The sequence below is a fragment of the Meriones unguiculatus genome, chromosome 21, assembly GCF_030254825.1.
Source record: "Meriones unguiculatus strain TT.TT164.6M chromosome 21, Bangor_MerUng_6.1, whole genome shotgun sequence".
NCBI lineage: Eukaryota > Metazoa > Chordata > Mammalia > Rodentia > Muridae > Meriones > Meriones unguiculatus.
Window position 1 is genome coordinate 14,493,607 of NC_083368.1, and position 22,594 is coordinate 14,516,200.

The following is a 22,594-nucleotide window of genomic DNA, read 5'->3' on the forward strand; positions in this document are numbered from 1 at the left end:
TGCTGGGCCAAAATCTGGGCTTTCCTTGTTAGTCTGGACAGGGTTAGCCAATAGCTAGGGGGAGGAAAAGTCAAAGGCTACTGTTTCAAATAGGAACCAGTTCTGTGGTTATCACATGGCAAGGGCCCTTTGCAGGAGGGTGGAAAGCACTCTTTCTCCACAGCACCATCCTGTTCACATAGTTACCTGCCCAAAGTGGTAGGCATTGGCAATGCTGAATTTCCAGCTAATAAAATAAACTCAGAATGGAAAAATGTTCTGGCATACTGATGGCCCAGGTAGGAGATTTATGCCATACTGCTTATAAAAACTCCCATGATGGCCACTGGAAACTGAGGTTTGCTTCAAGGGCTGACACACCAGAGAAATCTTAGGAAAGAAGCTTAGGATTCTAAAACACAGGAACATAAAATAAAAGGCCAGGTCATCAGCCCATCCGCCTCGGGCCCTTATTCATTCCAGCTCTTACTCAGAGCTAGGGACTGAAAGCCTACTTATATAAAACAGAGGAAGGAGGGCATGGGGATCCTACGATGCTACATGCTCCTGCATTTGTGTGTCTGGGCTCTTTTGCAAGAGCAGTGTGCACGCCTAACACCAAGCCATCTCTCTAGCCCCACTTGCTACTCTTTCAGAGGACAGGAGTTCAGTTCCCAGTACTCACATAGGCAACTCAGCTCACAACTGCCTAGCACATCAGCTCCAGGTGTTCCGATGCCCTCTCCCGGCTTCTCTGGGTACCTGCACCCACATGCACACACCCCACACTGACACACAGATATACATACACACCCCATACAAAACATGTAGATAAATAATAAAATAAATCTTTAGAATATTAGAAGTGAAAATGACTGTGTATGTGTGTGAACAGAGTGGACAAGTGTGACAAGGGCAGTAAATCAACTCTACCTGTGTGCTATGAAAGAACGTGGCTTGGCAAGGGAAGCAGTGTGATATACACAGAGGCCCACCCTTGCTACAGGGCTTGTATGCTGGGAAACTCATGGGCCTAAGCATCTACATGTGTCTGACTCATCACACCCTCAGTGTGAGGACCAATTCCAGGCAACACTCAACATGGATTTTCTCTCTGTCTACAGCACCAGTGATGTCATCCATGGGTGTGACTCTTGGCAGCTTCTTGGAGGGAGGGAGGACACTGCAGGGCCTGCTGTGCTGTTGGGATGAAATCCTAGGTCTTCCCGGGAGGTGGGCAATTCTGGTACTTGACCTGCTCTGTCCTAATGGTGGGTCCTCTAAGTGAATATTGTTAGGATCAACCAGGTCAGCATATGAACTGTAAAGCAACGACATCTTAAATTAACTGCATGGTGACATAATCTATATTAATTGAACAGTATTGATTCTTATTCAGAACAAATGGTGTCTTGGCATGAGGATACTGATGTGTCAAAGGGCTTCATTGTGGTACCTCTTTGCCGACAGATGAATCTGACTGAACTGGGTCAGGGGTACCACCCCTCCTCATGATCTGCAAAAGCCAAAAGTGGAACACAGATGGATTGGGGGAAATACTTCCTTTTATCCACTTATTGCCATCAGGAATGTCCCTGATGAGTAAGTATTCTTGGAAGAATGATGCTCCCGAGCTTGGGCAGAAAGCAAATGTTACTGTTCAGTGCTTCCACAGCCCTGCTTGGAGCTACAGACACTACAGTGCACTGAGCTCTGCCCTAGTTACAGAAATGTAGGGAGTCTACCGATATGCAAAGTTCAAGGAGAAAGCAGGGTCTGGTTGCAGGTCAACCCATTGATGAGGCTGAAGCTGTGAAAAGAAGACAGCATGGAGGACCTTAGTCCATCTTCTGTGGCTATCACAGAAAACTAGGTGCCGGTAGGCTTTACAGGAAAGAGGCTCATGGTTCAGGAGCTTATGGTGCCAGTGTTTGCTTGGCTTCTGGTAAAGACATCATGGCAAAAAAGTGGAAGAATGAGTGGCAGAAATTGAAGACCACCACGATGAATAGTTTTCACTGTTCATTTGTCTGGATTTAGAATTACATGGAAGATTAGTAAGCCATGGGTGGTTATAGGAGGTGGTATTTCTGGAGAGGGGAAGAATATTTACTCTGAATGTAGGCAGCACCTCCCTACAGGCTGTGGGTCCCACAGAATAAAGAATAAAGGAGAGAAAGAGGAAATAGCCTTGAGTACTGTTAATTCCTGCTTCTGGTTGGACACGGGGTGAAGAATTGCTCTTACCACATGCCCTTACTGAGATGATATTCAGCCCAAGTGGGGCAAAGAGACCAAGGACTGAAGCTCCTAAAACTGTGAGCCAAAACTAAAGCCTCCCCTCCTTGAAGCTGTTTTGTCAGGTGACTTGTCACAGCAGTGAAAAACAAACACCAAACAATGTTTTGAAAACCCACCTCTGGAGATTATGCCAGCTCTCTGGTGCTGGAGTGGGAGGGTGGGGAAGAGAAGGGGGGAGACTGACAACTCACTCCAGACCACTGGGCACATTGATCTGTTCATAAGGGAGGCCAATGTTCCTGTGACCCTAGTCTTTGCCACTACATCCTACACTCCACACTGCCACACTGAGGAATTAACACTCAACATGACTTCAAGTGAGGACAAACCACAGCAGAGTTCCATACAGAGGAATCTGGGTTTGAAAGAGAAGAAGGGACCCCTTTCCTGTGTCTGACAAAACCTTCTGATAGACTCTGGAATGTGGACAACACCAGGATTATGTAGGGACAGAGCTGAAGTTTAACTAACAGGTTACTTCAAGGAGAAAGTGGAGGAGATGGTAGGAAACAGGTTAACAGGCTGATGGAAGGTTTTTAAGGAAACTTCTATTTTCGAGGATGCAGGCATTTAGCTGCTCCCCAACAAGGCAGGGATGTACAAAGGCAGAGGGAGCCAGGTATTCTCTGAAAGGAGGCAGGGAGGCACTTCCCACAGCTGAAAGGCAATCATCTTCATAAAGGCAACATTCAGTGTGGAATTAAAACCACTCCATGAAATTCAGGTGAGTGGGAGTAAACACACATTCACTCATGGTGTACACACTCATTACCCAGCTCTCAAGAGCTCTTTACGCCAGGCAGATGTTCGACCGCCACAGCAGCTCCAGGCCAAACAGGCTTCCATCAGTGCTGGGCCTGGGAGCCAAGCCTGGAGGGAGGTCCTGCTGACCCTACTCACAGCCAAACATGCTCAGTGGCAGGAACTCTCAGCACCACAAAGAAATGTTCCCATGGCAATAGCGAACAGGTGTTTGAAAATCACAGAGGCAGGAGGCTGCCAGGAGGACCACAGCTAGAGAGATAATGGGGTCCAGGCAACTGCTGGGAATGGCGGAAAGTTCAGACACCGCTGACATCTTCTGGAGTGTAGATCTGTTGGAGGCTTCTAACAAAGAAGAGAGGAGCAATGAAGGCATATGGAAGGGCTTGGAGGGAGAGAAAGAAGGGGAGAACTGATAGAATTATAATCTCTATAATCATAAAATAAGAGCTCTTCCAGAGGACTCAGGTTCAATTCCCAGTACCCACATGGCAGTTCAAGTTCCAGTGGATCCCACTCCCTTACACAGACATAGGCCATGGAATGTAGGCCAAACCTCAAATGTACATAAAAATAAATGATAGATATATAGATAGATAAATCGATAGGTAGGTAGATAGGTAGATAGATAGATAGATTATAAAATAAAAATAAACGATCTCATGGAAGTCACTGGTAGGAAGGAGCACTGCCCCGCAACTGGATGAATTCGCAGCCCAGAAATGAACTGTGGATATCGGAGCCGGGGAGCTGCTCCCGTTACAGTTATCTACTGCCCAGATGAATGCCCTATGGCAGCTGCTCTGATATTTAGCGCTGTCTGTCTGTCCTTCATGTGCTGTGCACGTGCTTGTCTATGCAGATGAGCATGAGCGCTTGCATGTGTGTAAACTTATTCCTGTGGGAGACTGAGTACAGCCGCAGGTGTTCTTCAGGACATCATCCACTGTGCTTTCTGGAGACAAAGTCTCTCGCTGGGTGTTTTTCTCCAGTTAGGTGGGCTGAGCAGCGAACCCCAGGGCTCTAGGCTTCTCCACCTCCCCAGCCTAGGGCTATAAATGTGCACCACACACATTTTTTTGATGTGGGTCCTAGGAATCAAACTCAGGTCCTCCTGCTTTCAAGGCAGGTAGTTTACCGACTGAGTTATCCCCCAGCCTCTCTTCGGTAGTCTTTCGACAGATACTGTGTCCCAGACAGAAGGACAGCTTGGCCACTGTGTAGGAGAGCATCCCTGTGTGGAGCCAACACAGTTTCCTCCACAGCCTGTTGGCTGACGGCAGCTGTCCGTCCATATTTCTAGTCTGGCTCAGAGAATGCCACTTCCCAATTGTCCCGATACTTGCTGGCAGTGGGAACTGCAGAATGAGGTGTAGGGTGCAGCTGCCACATTGAAATGCAGGGTTTTGCAACCATCACACATCTATATGCAAAAGAATGAGCTTGCTATAATACACAGAAGTATCATGAAATAAACCACACAACTCACGCACCTTGTGCATAGGCACACATGAAGGCAAACATAATACACATAAAATAAAAATCAATGTTTCTTAAATATTTTTTTCAGAAAAAAACTAAATCTACGGAAATATCCACCAATCATGTATTTGCTAGAAGACTTGGATTCAGAATAGACACACACACAAAAAACACACACAAATCCAAAGCTCAACAAAATACCAATTGTAGAATGAATGAGACTTCATCAGACAACACTGTACGGAAGAAACAGAAAAGCCAGGATGTTGAACAACATTCCCTGTTTTAAGGAGTCTCAAGGAGAGCCGGGGTGAGAGGGTACCACAAACCTAAAGGGAAGGAGTGAACGAGAACCCCAGATGTAAACCAGACTTCCTGTAGCATCTCACGAAATGTTCTAGAAAATGCAAGGGACATACTGAAGCAGGAAGCAGCTCACCGGCATGTGGCCAGGGCTGGAGGACATGCCTAAGGGAGAGGCCCCTGCTGGGTGGCTTGCCTGTTCCTTGGCCCTTAGACATACACATGCTATGGCTTGCTCGCTGGTGCACAGTAACATGTAAACAGCTCTTTGTGCTGCATTAATCTCTCAATACAGTTGTTCTGAAAAGATGAGAAGAATCATAGGTGCATGATCCACAGCATCTCAGCCCTGATTCGTATGATAACTCCCTTCTATTTCATCCTCTGGTCACATTTTCTGATATCTAGGGTTATTTTTTGGCTCTGCCTGATGCCTACAGTCATCTGCATGCTGCCCATGGTGTTTCAAAGGACACTGTAGGGACAGCAACTGAAAAAAGGGTGTTTCTAACTTGGGAGACAGCAGGAGTTAAGTGGGGGCAGGGGAGAGGCCTGTAAAGAGCCTGGGACTAAGGACTTTTTTCTCTGAGGTTTAGCAGCTTCTTGATGAATAATCTTTTCTCTGAAGTTCCTAGAGGCTAATTCAATTTGGGCACAATGGCTTCTTTTAGTAAAAGAAAAAGTTGCTATTTTGCATGTATGGCCACGGATTCCTCTTCAGGGGCCAGAAAGCTTACATTTCTGCTCTGCCCCTGAGGGCGGTCTACATGCCAGTACTAGATTTAGCACAGGGGCACTTAAGGTACTGGGATTCTCAACACCCACTTCTTAACAGAGAGAGAGAGAACTAAGTCTGTTTCCCTCTTCTTTTTGCATTGCTGCACGGAGGTAAGGATGTTGCCATAGTAACACATCTCTTTCCCTTTTCTTCAGAGAACCTACATATACCTGTCACCGGGGCTCCGAAACACAAAGAGATGTCACATGTGTGAGGCGTGTGAGAAGAACATATTGAGACCTCAACTTGCTCTTCCAAACTGCTAACCATTCTGAGTGGACACAAACTCTGCAGAGCCTTGATGCTCTGAGATGCGGTGATCTGCCTGGGCTCCCTACACTGTCTGCTTGCTTTATCCCCTCAGCTAAACCTCTGTGTTTATCAAAACCATGTTCACGGGCCAAGACTTCAGCCACAACGTATCCCTCCTGTATTTGAACTATTTTTATAGCACTTTCAACAAATACCCAACTCTTACTCTCCTCCAAAAATGTGGCAAATAGTTCAGTGATGGTGTGACAAAAATCCCTCTGCTGTGCATTCAAGTGTGAGTTTCTCCTGTGCCTTTCTGCCACCTCTGAGGTTTCTTTGCATGTGCCACAGGTAACTCTCAAAAAACGTATCTTAAAGGTGACCATAAAGTACAATGTGCCTCTTATCACTGACATATCCTGAGGGTGATCGTTAAGTATTTACAGCAGCCATTGCAGTGATTCTAACCTGATGTTGAAACTTGCCTGTCAATAGCCATGAACATGGACTGCGGGAAGAAAGCAGGCAGCCCATGAGATATTGTGCACACTGACTCTTCCAGAGCTTAGAGCACTAAGAACACTTAAGAACCTCGGAGTTTGATGGGCTACATGCACCTGTATGCAGAAAGATCCATTCAGCGTTGAACATTATTTACTGAAGAGCTTTGTCATGGACAGATAACAAAGGCCCTGCTATCTATAGCTACTTGGAATGTTCACAGGCCCCCAGGTCACCATGGGCTTCCTTCAGCTCTGATGCCCCCCACTCAGCCTCAGGTCAGCTCCTGCCCCAGTCCCCTCCACCCACTTCCCACCTCAAACTATCTCCCTTCCGCAGATGAAGGGGAGTGTTTCTTGTTTGCACTGGAGTTTTGTAATAGTCCATATCTCTTTTCCATGGGTCACACTGCTCTCTGCTTAATGCTTATTTAGTTCCGATGGAGATTTCTGAACTCCTTGTGTGAGCCTCTCACATCTTCTGTCTGGTGGCAAGCTCTCTGCCTTCTGAGAAGGCTCACTGTTCAAGAACATAAAGATACCAGCCCTATTTCTTTTTGCTATTTTTCATCTTCTAGTTGGTGTTTTATACTGATTTTCTATGCTTCTCTACAATTGCCAGGAGGACCTGCCTACTATCGATCTATCATTTTTGTGTCTGTCTGTCTGTCTATCTATGAATGACAGTTAATCTTCACTGTCTACATGACTAGATTTGGAATAACCTAGGGAACACTTTCCTTGGCATGTCTGTGGGGTCATTTCCAGAGAGATTCAACTAAGTAGAGACATCATCGCCCGCTGTGAATGGGGGTCTAGCTTTAGTACACAGGAGGGAACGAGCCCAGCAGCAGCATTCACCTCTCTCTGCTTCCTGACTCAATGAAATGTGGCAGCTGCCTCATGTTCCCGTGCCCATGATGTCCCTGCTATGATGGAGTGTATCTCTTAGAACTGTAAGCCAAAATTCACTCTTCCTTCAATTGCCTTCTACCAGCCATTTTGTCAGGAAAATTAGACAGTAAGTAATTACCTGTCTATCATATCATATCATATCATATCATATCATATCATATCATATCATATCATCTATCTATCTATCTATCTATCTATCTATCTATCTATCTATGTATGTATCTCTAGCTAACTAGCTATCATTTACCCTTTTATCTATGTTTCTATTCACATTTTCACTTCAAGGCCTATCAAACCTGGTACCTAAAGGTAAAGACACTAAATGTGTGTTAGTGAATAAGCATCGAATCAGTTTTGAGGAGACTTTAGGGATAGAACATACTTATTACCTGTAAGTAATAAATTTCCCTATCAAGTACAAAATAAATATTTTCATGATAAATCAATGATATCATAAGCATATTCACAGTTGAAAGGAAAACTCCTTTATAAATGAGATTCGGTGTTCAGTATTTCAGGCAAACTAGACTCATCATTAAAATCTTTGTCAAAGCAAGACATCCTGAGGTACCTGGGCCTTTTGATCATCCTGACCCACTCTGTGCATTCCTGCAGGCGAACACAGAAGATACTCTAGGGCTGAGAGACACAAATCAGGCATCAAGCAACCGTCATCCCCGCAAGCCTATTCAATGTGAACTTTTCCTAACAGATAAATTGTAGGATAGAAATATTCTACAATACTTTCTAAGTCAAAGAGCCTTCTTAAATTCTCAGATGGGTAACAAAGCACATGAAATGTCTGTACACAGTGGCTGATAGCCTGGGCTCCCTAAGGTTAACATTTCCACGGGGTGGGGGGTGGGGGGCAGGTAAACAGAAACAGAGGGGAGGGTGTCTCTGCCCTGCTGTGCATGGTATATTCAGATGGTTAGATACTGTTAATTTCAGCAGTGGAGTAAATTGGCTAAAACTAGTCTTCACCCCAGGCTAAGAGATTCAAGAGAACCATAAACCATAAAGTAGAACTTTGGTGGGAAGTTAGCTTTATTCATTCATTTATGTGCTCACTAATCTCCCCCAACCATTTCTTCCTTTAACAGATATGCATCAGCTGAAGACAGAATGTGGCCTGAGACCACAGGGGGAAGAGGAGACAGAAATAATTGTGGAAAGGAAAGAGTCTATATGCTTGTATATTTTATCTTGATTCCATTGATTCCTCACCAAAACGCACAGGATAAACAATCACCAGTCTCTACAGAGAGAGCACAAGACAGTCCTTGGCTGCTCAAAGCATCTTAGTAAGTCTGCCTGCCTCTCAAAAGTGGTCTCTACAAACTAGTGTCAAGGATAATAGGAATTCTTCATTAAGCATTCAGGAACCATATTTAAATCACAATAGTCTAAAATCCATGTAAGAATGTTAATTCTGTGTTTACCTCTCTAATTATCACATCTCCGGCCAACTTTCTAGAAAATAACACCCTCTAACTCCCAATCCACAAGTCTGTTTGTGAACTTTGCTGCAGGGGCTAGATCTTTGGTTGCTAGTGTCAAGTAATTCATCAGAGAATGTACATTTCATGTATTAATTTCCCCTTTATGAAATATTTACCATGCTTTATTCAAAAATTCCTGATAGCGGACACATTCTGTGTTCTTTCTGGGCTCTCAAATCTACAAATCTAAGCGCCGAGGGAATTGCTGTCCCGTGAGAAAACTACCGGTGCTCTTTTCTTTAAGAAGGAACCACTGTGGCCTGAATACAGGGTAGATTCCTGTGGTGTTTTTTAGAATTCTAAAGGGAAAAAGTTGACTTTCTTTCCTCTGGCTCTTTCTTCTAGGCCATTAGAGAGAACCATTCATCCGTGGAATCAATAGTAACCCCTACGAATCTGTCTGGTCCACAGCGGGGACCAAAAATCTCTTCAAGGCAAACCACATGGCTGCTGAGTTCCCGAATGCAGCTGAAGGGGGAAAAAATTACATGGTTAGAGGTAAAAGCGAGTAATATAATCTAACTGGCAGGGAGACTCATTGCCTTAGCATTCTGAAGCACTCCCAAGCCCACTGTGCCCTTCACTGCCATCAGACAAAGCCAGACGAGCCTGAGTATTACCGTAAACTCAATCCCCTTGTAGATTCCAGCCACTTCTGCCTCTAGGGTGGGAAGGTGGTGTTCTGAATCTCCTTGGAGCAGGGTGGGAACTTCCTCACTGGCCACTCTTGCCTGTCCACCTTGGGAGGTTTGTGGAGGCCTACTTCAGACAACTTCAGACAGATTTTTTTTTTTTTTTTTAATTCTGGAAAGAGGAAAGCTCTCCTGGTCAATGGCTTTTTATCTCGCCATACCAATGAAACAGCCTTTGCAGCTTTAGTGTCCTAAAATACTTATTAAGCTCCAGCTTTTAATGTTGGGGAAAGATGTAAATTAATAATTTTTGGGAGTTGGTTAAAAAGAATCTAAGGACTTATGCAAAGGGATAAAGAGCTTATCAGACATCAAAGCAGCTGCCATGGTGATCTGTAACTGGTGAGCTGGATCACAGAGATCTAGATAAAGAAACCTATTGGTCCTGTCTCTCCTGCCCAGAGCCGGAGGCAGTTTGATCTGCCATGCCTGAAAAAAAAATACACTAAAACAAAGCCAAGACACAACAAATTCAAACTCAAAGACTGATGATCCCCACCCCAGGGAGCTATGCAAGGAAGGGGAGAAGGGTCTTTTTCTTTTTCTTTTTTAGTAGACCACACTGGTGTGTTGACAGGCAAGGGAGGACTCATAGTCAACATCTTAGTCCCCCTGTGCATTAACAGATTTAAAATAGTCTCCCCTACCCAGCAACTAGATGAAGAAAATCCCAGGGGACATGAGGAGGGGCTCAGAGAAGGCCAGTCTAAATCGGTGTAAAAGGCAGTGCATAGACTCCCTGAGTTCTGCCCTGAGTCTCAGTATCTGCCTCGATCCCCTGCTGGGTGAATCCTTTCGGAGGACCATATAGTGGTTCCCATACTGTTTCCTCTTTTCCACCACTTCTCTTGTCTATCCTGTTTGCCATTCTGAATGAGACTGAAGCATCCTCCCTAGGTTCCTCCTTAGTGTTTAGCTTCTTTAGGTCTGTAGATGGCTGTCCTATATTATATGGCTAATATCCACTTATTAGTGAATGTATACCATTCCTGTCTTTCTGTTTTTGTTTTGGGCAAAGCACAGGGGGTCTTATGGAGGAAGAGAGAGGTGGGATTAGAGGGACATGGAGGGGACAGGAGTCCCACAAGGAGACCAACAAAACTAAAAGTTCTGAGCCCAGGGGGTCCTACAGAGACTGATGCACCAACAGAGGACCAAGGATGGAGAGGACCTAGACCCCCTGCTCAGATGTGGCCAATTGGCAGCTCAGTCTCTATGTGAATCTCTGAGTGAGGGGATCAGAGGATGCCTCTACCATGAAATCAGTTGACTGCTCTCTGTTCACTTGCCCCTGATGATGCGGCCTTGCTAGGCTATGGAGGAAGCAGTTCTGAAGAAACTTAACAAGCTATGGGCAGATGGCAATAGTGGAGAACTCCCCCCTTTCAGGGGAATAGGGGAAGGGGATGAAGAGGAAGAGGGAAGGGAGGGTGGGACTGAGGGACTTGAGGGAAGGGGCTTCAATTGAGATATATAATGAATAAATGGTAAAGAAAAAAATTTTAAAAAAATGAAAAAAAAGCATGACATAGAAAACAAAGCCACACCCATGTTAAAGATGGCTACAGGACTGGTTGCCTGGTCAGAATGTCCATGACTACAGACAGTTGGAATGTTACAAGTCTAGACATAATTTATCTTGGGCTATTTTCTTTCTCTTAATAGCCATCCATTGTGCATCTCTGTATTTGACTTAACATCCACCTTTGTCATTGCTAGGCAAAATCTTTTTGAAATATACCAACAGACTCTTTTTACCTCCCACCAGCTCAAAGACTAAGAATGTCAGTAGACAGCATCTGAGTCCTATAGCAGAGATTTCCCCAGGGTGCTGTAACCGTCTCCCTGATGTCTCCACCAATGCATTTTACATGTGCCTCAAATCATGGCTTTCTTTGTTCTGTTACTACAGAAACTTCATGAAACTGTGACCATGTTAGAATCTGAACTAAGGGTAGCCTACAACTGTCTTCCCTGGTCACGGTCACTCATGTTTGGGTCCAGTATATTTAAGATGAGAACTTTTGCATTGATGTTAATCATATCATGGGTAAGGAACCAAGGTTCCTACAGAAAGAAACTCAGCTTTTGTTTGTTTGTTTGTTTGTTTTGTTTTGTTTTTTACCTAACTGTAGAATGGCAATGACACACCTGAAACCCACATTCAAAGACTAAGTTGCCTCTTCCTCCCTGGGGAACACCTTGACTGAGGTTGTTAGCTACAAGGCAAACTTCAGCAAGGAGACTTGGCATTTTTGGCTAAGAGATGCTTCTGGCTGCCCAGGGACAGAATTTCAGCCAGGCAAGTGTTTCCAAAAAGATGGCTGACTTTTTTTTTTAAATAAATTTTTTTTATTTAAAACTTTGAAAATTCTTTTTTAAAAAACTTTTATTTTATGCACATTGGCATTTTGTGCATATGTATGTCTGTGTGAGGGTATCAGATCTCTGGAACTGGAATTACAGACACTTGTAAGCTGTCACATGATTGCTGGGAGTTGAACTTGGGTCCTTCAGAAGAACAGCCAGTGCTCTTAACTACTGAGCCATCTCTCTAGCCCGATGTCTGACTTCTTATTTTTATTACAATTATTATTTTAGGTCATAGGTAAAGATGTTTAAGGGGACGGATGCTGGCTGAACACTGAAATCAGCACTTCATACTCTCGGAGCACCAAGTAGAATATAGGTCCAGAGTAAACAGAAGAACGTAAAGCGCAACTTCCCTGCTTACAGCTGGGAAGTTAGCAGCCAAGTTCCTGAGGCGACAGCGATTCACTGCAGATGAGCCCCAAACTGAGCCACCCTCTCATGATTCATGATCCCCACACCTGTACAAGACTACAGATTTGTTAGCAAAAAGGACTGGGCTGATTCTGGGTATCTCCCATCTGAGAAGATTGCCATACAGGCAGGACATACATATTTGGGAGGAATACATTGTTTTCATGAGCTCTTCCCCTGGAACCTGGAGTTCACAGCTCTCAAGAAGAAAAGTGCTCTATTAGGGGTTAAAAATTCAGATGGCTAATGAGAACTTGGTCCACAGACAGTCAGTGCCTTGACCAGACCCCTTGAATGGAGGAGATGGGGTTTAGGGCTTAAAATCCTTCCAGATGGCAGAGAAATTGCTGCAACCACCACCAGTTTGAACAGAGCTCAGTTGTTGGGAAAAGACCATTAGGACCTTAGCTCGAGATGGACAAAAAGCAGCAGCACCCGGCAGGCAGCACGATGTTCTGACTCTAGTGCCCATTAGAACGGCTTGGAGAGACTCGGTCTCTAGATGCAGACATGGGTCTTGCCCATTGCACAGGACGCTGAACATCAACACTGAGGGGAAAGGAGTGCTTGCTGATTATACTAACCTACAGGCTGCTGATTTGCTCTGTACTTTCCCCTTCGTCCCCCAGAATTTCAACTCAGAAAAGTCAGGCAGGAAGAGATATACTGACTGCCTTGGACAAAAACGTGGAACCCTTTGAACCTCCCTGTTCTAGCACCAGTCTCCTGTGTACTGCCCTGCTCCATCATTCCAAGTCACCCTGTATGCTGCCCTGCCCCAACACTCGACCTTTCATGGATGTGACTTGTGAAATACCCAAATTTCAGTAATTTCACATCATAACCAATAACATTTGCACACAAAGAAAGAAAAAGGAGCCCCCTCTTCTTCTTCTTCTTCTTCTTCTTCTTCTTCTTCTTCTTCTTCTTCTTCTTCTTCTTCTTCTTCTTCTTCTTGTAAAATTGTATCATCTTCACTGGTATGTAGATATCATCAAAAATGTGTTAGCTCTAATAGCCTTGGGACATGCCTGATAACCATTTTGGAAGGGGCTTCTGGCGAAATCAAGTGTATCCTCTGGAGATTATTTGCGCAGTCTAAATAGCAAAGCCGCTGAGACAGAGATTGCAAAGCCTTCCTACCACTGCAGGATGTCCCTGGGCTTGTCTAAACAACCTTCATGTAATTGCTCTACCAATGAAACCATGTTGGAGCCAGTCATTACACGTGCATAAAATCACAGCACTTACGAGGCTGAGGCAGGAGGATGATGAGCCTGAAGCCAGTCTGTGCTGCACAGTGAAATTTAGGCCCATTTGAACTACATAGCAAGACCCTGTCTCAAAAACAGCACCACGCCCTAAAACCCAAAATCAGAAGACCGCTAACACTGTTCTTAAGGTTGTTGCATTATTAGTATTAATGGTATCATAGTTACATTTCATGCAACTGCCCCAAGACCAAATGTTAAAATAGCATCCTTGTTACCTTAAAAGGAGTCCTGCCTTCCCCCCACCCCCACATAGCTGTACTTCCTTCTTTTTAATTGTTTATTTTTTGGATTGTTTGCTTGTTTAGTTTTTTTCTAGACAGGGTTTCTCTGGTTTAGCCCTGGCTGTCCTGGGACTCACTCTGTAGACCAGGAGCTCACAGAGCTCCACATGCCTCTGCCTCCAGAGTCCTAGGATTAAAGGCATGGGCCCTCACCTCTCCTGTGCTTCTTTCAAATTCACCTTTATCCTGCAAATGGGGAGGTGGGGGGCGGGGAGTGGGTAGCCACCTTGCCATGCCATTAAGACACTTTTAAATCCTTTCTCTGGCATTGTTTTCTAATCTATTTCTGAGTTTTAAAAGAAGTCCTTAATAGAAGCCTGGAGCAATGATCATAAAACTACCACTGAAAAGAGAATGAATTATTCAGAGACCAGACAACAAGAGTAATTATATCACCCACTTCCATTTCCTAAATAATTAAGAAATTCCTCAGATCCTGCAGAATGCTTTGCAATATCTAGACCTGACGTTGGCTCTCGAAATCTTGGGCATGCGTTAGAGCCACCTGAGGGAATCCTCTTCAAGTGCCATGGGCCAGGGCTAAAAGAACGATCACTTCTCGGACCCGGGGCCTCCTTCTAAAGTATAAGGTAATGTTTGAAGTTCTGGTTGCTGTGTGCAAGGGGTTTTCTGAGCATACAGATGCTCACAGCTAAAATGAAATTTAGTCTGTAGTAGAAGGAACTCAGAATTGGGCTAGCCTGTGGTTTATCAAGCACCTGATCTACTACACCTACGACCCTAAGGAAGAATCTGAAGAGTCTAGAGCCAGGTCTCAAGACACTGAGAAAGTCCTCCAACAGACAGAAAGCCCAGGATAAGGAATGTAATCAAAACTTTCCAGTCACTTCCCAGGGCAGATGTTTGATGGGAGGAGGAAGAAAGGAGGAGGAGAGGAAGAAAAGGAGAAGGAGGAAGGGAGAGAGAGGAGAGAGAAACCATTTCTTTAGGGGTACCCTACAGCCCAGAACCCTGCAGGCTGCCTATAGTACAACTAAAGAGGTCCTCATTTAACAATTGTTAATATCCTCCTGCTTGCTCAGAGGAGTATTCATGTACTCTATAAAGTCTTTCATTTGGGAAGAAATTAGTTTGGTTGTATCAAGCAGACCATAGACCCCTTGATCTTGAATTACTGGCAAACTCACATTATGATCATTGCAAGTCAAAGTAAATGATATTGTGGTTCAAGATACAATTGACAAACCCCATCTGTCTTTGCGGGCCTTTCCTAAGCACCTTGGAGCAGCAGTCAGAGAGAAGGAAGCAGTTTGTGTTGTAAGAAATGGCTGCTTGTCCTTTATTCATCAATTAAAGGCATTTCTGTAAGCAGGGTGCTAATTGTGGCTTCAGAATGTCACAGACTCACCACATCACAGCAAGCCAGAAACCCCCTTCAGAATGGGTCCAGTCACTCCTTGATCCCCATATCCCTGAACGTTATTGGAATCTGACACTTACATTCAATATCACCCATCACCCCAATGTTGCGTCTGAAATTGAGAAGCGGTTTGCATAGCGCTCTGCCATCCTGTGGGGAAAGCTAAAAGGCGCGGTTCCATAGGCTGCCTGTGACCCAGCTTGGTGTCCATGGCACAGGGTCACGGCAACTGTCTACAGTGTCCACGCATCCCACACTGACTGGATGGCAGCCACCCTCCTGCTACCCTCAGCTCTGTGAGTGCAACTAAGCTTCCGATTTTCTTAGCGTTCTTCCCTCTGGTCAGTTGGGGCTTCTGGAGAAGCAGACTGCCAGAAGGAAACACCTGTGCACTCTATTTTCAGGACTCTCTCTCAGCCCTCACCCACATACACCAAGGTCTGCCCCTGAGGTTACGATCAGAACAGGCTGTCTGGTACCCGGGGACCAGGTAACACTGTGGCTAAAGGCTAACCTGCCTTTTCCAGAAAACTTTCGCTCTGAGCAAATATCAAAGCTGAGCTGGCTGCTGATTGCATCTGCCGAAGATTAGTTAAAATTAAATCCCAAACCTTTGGCAAGGCATCAAACACAGCCAACTGAATCTCCAGCGGGAGCCTTGTAAGGTAATGAACTCTCGCTCTGTTCTTCTCACCCTGCTGTTGGCTGTCTTCCCCCTCCCTTCAAAATTAAACAGTTTTTTTTTTTTTCCAATAAATTGATCTGTGTCTTCTACTCACCCTCCAGAATTGTTTTATCCTGTTCACCCGGGACAGCTTGGAAGCATTCATCCCTGTCCGCTGATCCCAGGTGAGGCACTCCCCTGCAGCTGCCACCGAGTCTAGTGTGCAAGCAGAGATGCCTGGGGCTCTCTCAGCAGGGACACTCCCTGGCTTTTAAAGCTGCTTACCAACAACCACAGAGTTCTCAGTGAGCACAAACAGCCAATAGCTGAACAGGACAGTTGGCCTCTGGGGAGCACAGGAAGTGAAGATGCCCCAAGCAGCCTGAGCCTCTGACCCAGGAGAGATCTGCCTCCCAGGGGGAGATTGAGGGGGTTCCTGAATGCCCTGGCCTCCCCCCTACCATCAGAGGGGCGCTGCACAATAGAGAGCTTCACAATAAACAGCTGATCACAAGATTGCTTGTAGGAAGACAGCGCGATGCCCAGGGTCTCCTGGTGCATTTGTCTGGGGGTTTCACCATGGGTAGGTATGTTAAGGCAGGACTTTCTCCCTAAGGTGTCCCTTATTCTGTCTGCTGCCTTCCTACAGCAAGGTATGTGTCTGTAATGCCAAGGGACACAAGGATGTCAATGATTTCCCAAGAAAGGTGAATCGCTGGCATCTGAGTTTGGCTATTGAGAGAAATAGGGACGTGGTCCGTGACTGACTTGACCTTATGCAGTAGAACAGGTAGGTATTTCTATAAGCAATTAGCAGATGTAAGATATGAAGGAACAGGCAGCCTCCTCCGGTAGCCTTGTGCCGGCAGAGAGAAACAGTGTTCAGAAGGACCAGCCTGTAGTTCTTAACACCCACTTCTGAGACAGCCTCTCGGTCACAGGCACAGGGCTTCTGGGCCAAGCTCTATGCCAGGGATTGTAGTTATGTTCTAGATATGAACACTAGCCAGACATGTGCCAATTACACTCTCATGAGGTCAAATTCCTGTGTTGGGATGATGTAGTCATTTCTATTCCTCTTGCCTCTCAAAGCTACAGGAACCTCCACAGGCCCTGATCTAGCACTTGGTGTGTGTGTATGTGTGTGTGTGTGTGTTTGTGTGTGTGTGTATGGCTGTGTGTGTGATCCACACAAGTGCTCAGTAATTAAGGAAAGAGGGAAAGGAAGAACAGATGGAGAGTGAGTGCTGAGATTCTGTGCTGTCTCCACTAAGAAAAAACCCTGAGGTCTTCCTATCTTTACAGAAATGGAGCAGCAAGGACTTAATACCAGGAGCCTCTCTTAACCAACAAAGTGATCTCTCCTTTCTCTCTCTCTCTCTCTCTCTCTCTCTCTCTCTCTCTGTGTGTGTGTGTTCTCTCTCTGTCTCTGTTCTCTCTTTTCTATGTCTCTCTTTGACACACACACACACACACACCTTGTTTCATGTGGTGATGGACTATAAGAGCAGGATGATCACTCTGGATTCTGATGATCACACTGAGCGGACATCCTTCATGGGACTTCCTTGGTTGTTGATACAATGAAATTCACTCGCCAGAAAGGTGGCACAGAGGTGAGCAGGGATAAAATGGATACCAATGGGCTTGAGAGAAAAGTGGCTTAACTACATGAATGAGACAAGGGCAGAAGGGTGGAGAATGGATGTGAAAAGTGCTGAAGACACAGAAAAACAGAAACTTGAGAATTCAGGTGGACAAGGGCAAAATGGTCAAAATGTGTCAAGAATCTGTGCTTGGAGTGTGAGCTTAGAAACTGATACCATTAGTCTCTTAATACATTGTCTCTTGGCTAAGGATGAGACATCCCAAAACAGTCACTCACTTGACACTGAAGGCTGAGACCCTAAGGTACAGGAGGAGAAAGGGGGGAAGAGAGTTCTAAGGAGAAATGCATGGCAGCCAAGAACTTGTTCCTGAACACACAGAGACACAGAGGCACAAGGACATTTGAGAGCCATATATGTCCTGGATTAGCCCAATCCCACGATCCCTGAGCAAGTAGCCACAGTTTTCTCCATGAGGCTGATGTTTGTTCGAGGTGAAGACAATGTATCCATCTTAGGGTACCTGAGAAGACAGTACTATCTCCAAACACATACCATGAAGATGCCTCTCCTTTGGAGGGGGAAAGCAGCTGGCTTGTCTCTCTGCTGGAAGTGCCTGTTACCATCACTGCGTGTAAATTCTGATTCCCGCCACACACTCTGGGGTCACCTCCTCTGGAAATGTGTCTCATCATCATTCTGGGCCCTTAGTAGTTGAGAAGAATGGTGTGATTGACAGTTCTCTTCACTTGTTGGGCCAGGCAGCACCTACTTTCTTATGGCTTTGGTACTAGACTCTTCAGTGAGACTGGCGGTAAGGGGGCGTCAGCACCCTGGCAGGCTGACACTGAGATGGTACAGAACAGAACCATCCTAGACCAGCAATGACCAGGGGGAGAAATGAATGAGCCTTTCTTCTGTCAGCCTTTGTTGACATCTCCGAGTCATCATTTAGTCTGTTTGGGAAATTATTTCCTCACATTGCTGTCACCATCAGCAACCAATATGCAGCCCCCATCACGTTTAGTGTGTGGTGGCATTTTGCAAGGTTCTAAGTGAGCAGACTGGCTTTTTCATCCTCAGTCTAGGTGGGATCACCTCTTTTTCAGTTGGGATACAGAGAAGTAAGGGTCCAAATGAGAGAGCTGGCCCCCTCCCTGCCATGAATTGTAATTCATGAACTGTAACCCTGTAGGGGGAGCAGGCTGTGCATTTTCTCCTATTGATATGAATGAGTAGCTGTGGCTCCTTGAACTCAGCTGACCAAGGGGCACAGTGACTCAGATATCCCCCAAAGCTTCAGTGTTCTGTCTCATGGAAGCCATCCATTCTGGGAACAGAGATGTCTGACAGAAGGCCAAAGAAGTTGGGAAGTTCCTGATCCCCAGTTGGGCCCTAGAGTAAAGTACACTCAGAGGAATGGGCAGACGCTTTAGAATTTCTTTCATTACACCCTGTCTGGACAGCGCACTCCCTCCTTATCTGAAATACAGTACATTAGCTCATATGAGGGGAAACCCAGATAACGAAATGGTCATAATCTCATGAGCACAGAGGATTTTCCGGAACTCGGAAGCACTCACAGTGGTTTCCGAGGGGTCTGCTCTAAGATTTGGAAATCAGAATGCATCCGATGTCCATGTCGGCTATTGATTGGGTCAATACGGCAGCAGAGCGAGTAAAATTCCTCAGGCTCGTTCAGCTCCCCACTTAAGAGAGATGCAAGTTGAGCAGAGAGAGCTCTGGGAGTTGGTACTTATGGCCGAATTGTACCAAGCTAAGGGATTCAAACTGGCAGGCTTTCTAGCCATTCCCCGTAAAGTCTTGTAAGTAAGACCTGTGGGCTCAAAACCAAGAAATGCTGATTAATATTTAATGGGTGGTTGGTAAAAATAACGTGGACTTGGATTTATATGATGTGAGGGAGGAGGCAGGGTAGATTCATCGCCCCGGAAACAGACCACAGAGAAGCCGAACATCAAAAGAAGCGTTTAATCACTGAAAATGTGGGTAAGAAAACGTAGGCTTAGGATACTGAATTATGCAAGACTTTTTCTTTAAAAACCAGATCCTGACATTTTTATAACATTTTAGGTCTCCCTGCTATGCCACTTAGAAAAACGGGACATCTATAGATTCAAGAAAAGGAGAATGCTTTTGAAATCTTAAAACACTAATCTGACTGAAAATATTCTGTTAATTAGCATATTTCCAGGTATCATGGAGGTTTTAAATTTCTAGACGAAGTCCTCCCATGAAATCCCATGTTATTTTAGGCTGTTGGTCAACTAATAATTGTGATACCTTCCTAAGCTTAACTTGTGTAAAAGGACATTAATGATTTATTGATTTTTAAATAAACCTCCAAAGCTGCCTCCACTGGGCTTTTGCCCTCCTTCAAATGATCTAAAGTGATTGTGCACCTAAGCGGTCACCAAGTGGTATGAGATGACATGACTTCAAAATGGCGCCAAAATCCACAGTGGATGTCATTTTCAGAGGAAGCAGCAGGAAGCCAGGCTGGCTTTACATCCCAGAAGGCAACTCTGAGGAAGAAGTGGACTGAGAACAAGCCTCACACACACCAGGACCCTAACAGAGGGCGAAGGCTGAGGCAGCCCCTCTTGCTGCTGTCATGGACCATCCTGGGGTTTAGAGATCACCATTCGCACTTACATTTCAGGGCCAGCATTAGTGTAATAATGTCACCTGCATTTAAGAAATGAGCTTGAGGTTGTCAGGAATTACGCTTGAAAACCCAACATCCACACCTAAGACTTTTCAGAGACTTGCCATTTCAGGGACCTACGGCTTTAGACTGAACCCCAGGGGCCACTTGCGACATCCCTCAGGCTGTGTCTGTACAACTCTGCAAATGTGGGGCTCTGCTCTGCATGGTACTCTCCCAATACTTGGTACACACACACACACACACACACACACACACACACACACACACCCCTCTCATTTTTTTGTTGTTATTAAGACAACAAGAACTGGGTCCAATTCTCAATTCCAACAGGCTCACTGGAGAAGACTTTGGTCCCTCTCGGGGTGTCCCTCCTGGCCTGCCGATGTCCTGTGATTCCATATAAAGTCAGTGCATTTATCCAGCCCTCATACCTCTTGGCATGGGTGGGCAATCATCTCATCTCATCTCCTGCCACTCCTTCAAGTGTGCCAGCCTGGCACACAGAACTCTTTCGAGTGGCCCTGCTCAAAACTGCCACCACCTGCCTTTCCTGGGATCTTATTCCATTCTGATGGTTCATTCTGAAGCAGAATCTTGCTCCGCAAAGAATGCTGTCCTCTCCCCATTAAAAAGATATGCTTAAAAAACAAACAAACAAATAAACAAAAACCCCTATGTTTTCTTCCTATTCCTTCCAAAGACCTTCCACCACACCCAAGCATATACCTTCAACCCAAAGTATAGGAAGCTATCACAGAATCAATTTCTTTCCAGCCTGTAAAATCCAGAATTAACATAAGCTATCATTTCCTGATTCACCTATGGTTGGTGATGACCTTCCAGTGGAGGCAGCTGCTAGTGTCTGGTTTCTGGGAATCACAGTGTGTTCTTGCTGTCCACATTTCTCTTACAGAGAACTCACTGCTAGAGCTGCCTCTGGCAGGGGGTGCCTTTTACAGGACTCTGTAAACAATCAGGAGATTGTGAGGGATGGGTAGAGAAGGCTCACTTACTGTGTTGTTCTGCCTTCCTGTGGTTTGGGTTTTGTGGTCAGAGACTGAAGACAGGAGCCAAAATAAATAAACCAATACACAGCGGTCAGCAGGGCAGCACTCTAACAGGGCTGCAGCAGTCCTTGAGGCCTCTGCTCAACAACGTCTTTGCTTCCTGAGCAAATGGCGGATGTTGAGCTCTTGTTAGTAATTGCAGGATGCTGTCAATATAAAGGTCTCATCTTCACGGTAACAATGACCTTGCGTTCTCACAGTACATTGAAGGCAGATGTGCAAATCCCACCTATGTGGGGATGCAGCCTCATCAAGCTATAAAATCTGGACCTAAGTTTTGCTTATCCTCTGAACTCTTCAGGCACTGCGGCTGGTAGAAAGACATGGACCATTCCACATATGTTAGTTTAATCACTTACACATTATTGAATTCCCCAGGAGGGGAGTGTCAGTGACAGACTGTCGAAATTAGGTTGGCCTGTGGGCAAGTCTGTGGGTGATTATATTGATTACATTTAGGTGAGAAAAGAACCCATCCATTGTGGGTAACACCATTCCCCAGGCAGGGAATTCTGAACAGCAAGAGTAGAGAAGGTGTGTATTCATCCATTACTCTCTCTTCTTGACAGGGGATGTAGTGTGATGTTATGGGTATGATATGACACTGAGGGCATGATATGACACTGTGGATATGGTTTGATACTGTAGATGTGATGAGGATATGAATGACACTGGGCATGCAATGTGACACTGTGGGTGTGATGGGGCAAGCTACTTCAAGTTCCTTCCACTTTGATTTCCCCACAATGATGGACTGTAATTGAAAACCAAGTAAACCCCTTCTCTCTTAAGTTCCTTTTGTCAGGTGATTTTTTAAAAAAAAATTACAACAACAAGTTAAGGAACTAAGGTATCATGTCAGAAAGTTGGCTTTGTGGGAAAGGTTTAAGATTCGAGGGATCTCATTGGAGCAGTACTCCTCAGACACTCCTGAGCCTTTTACTATATACACACATAAACATACATTCCTAGACACACATGAACACATACTTAGACACACACATACACACACCACCACCACCACCACCACACTGATAAAGTTTTACCAACACTCTCGTCTTTAATGCTTTGTACGGCATTATGACAATGTATATCTTCACCCAGCTCTCTCTCTCTCTCTCTCTCTCTCTCTCTCTCTCCCCTCCCTTCCTGTACATGTGTGTGTATGTATATCATGGTGAATATGTGGATGACAGAGGACACTTTCAGAAATTGGTTCTTGCCTTCTTTTTTTTTTTGAGGCAGGGTCTCTCTTGTTTCTGTCATGTTACACCATCAGGCTAGCTGGCCCATAAGCTTCTAGGTTGTACCCTGTGTGGATCGCTGTGTGAACTGAACTCAAGTTTTCTCACTTGCATGATGGAAGTTTTTCCTACCA

General features: G+C 45.2%; 1 protein-coding gene across 4 annotated transcripts in view; it reads right to left on the bottom strand.

Annotated features, from left to right (window-relative positions):
- The window catches only part of Dpp6 (dipeptidyl peptidase like 6), an 831,812-nt gene that overhangs the window by 492,774 nt on the left and 316,444 nt on the right, over positions 1 to 22,594 (bottom strand). Inside the window, exon 1 of one of the 4 annotated variants that reach the window (XM_060374080.1) lies at positions 15,966 to 16,031. The exons of the other annotated variants lie outside the window; for them this stretch is intronic. Within the exon in view, the coding sequence (XP_060230063.1) occupies positions 15,966 to 16,016 (51 nt within the window). The 5' untranslated portion in view covers positions 16,017 to 16,031. Of the gene's footprint in view, positions 1 to 15,965; positions 16,032 to 22,594 lie in introns of those variants that run through there. 4 annotated transcript variants of the gene reach the window in all.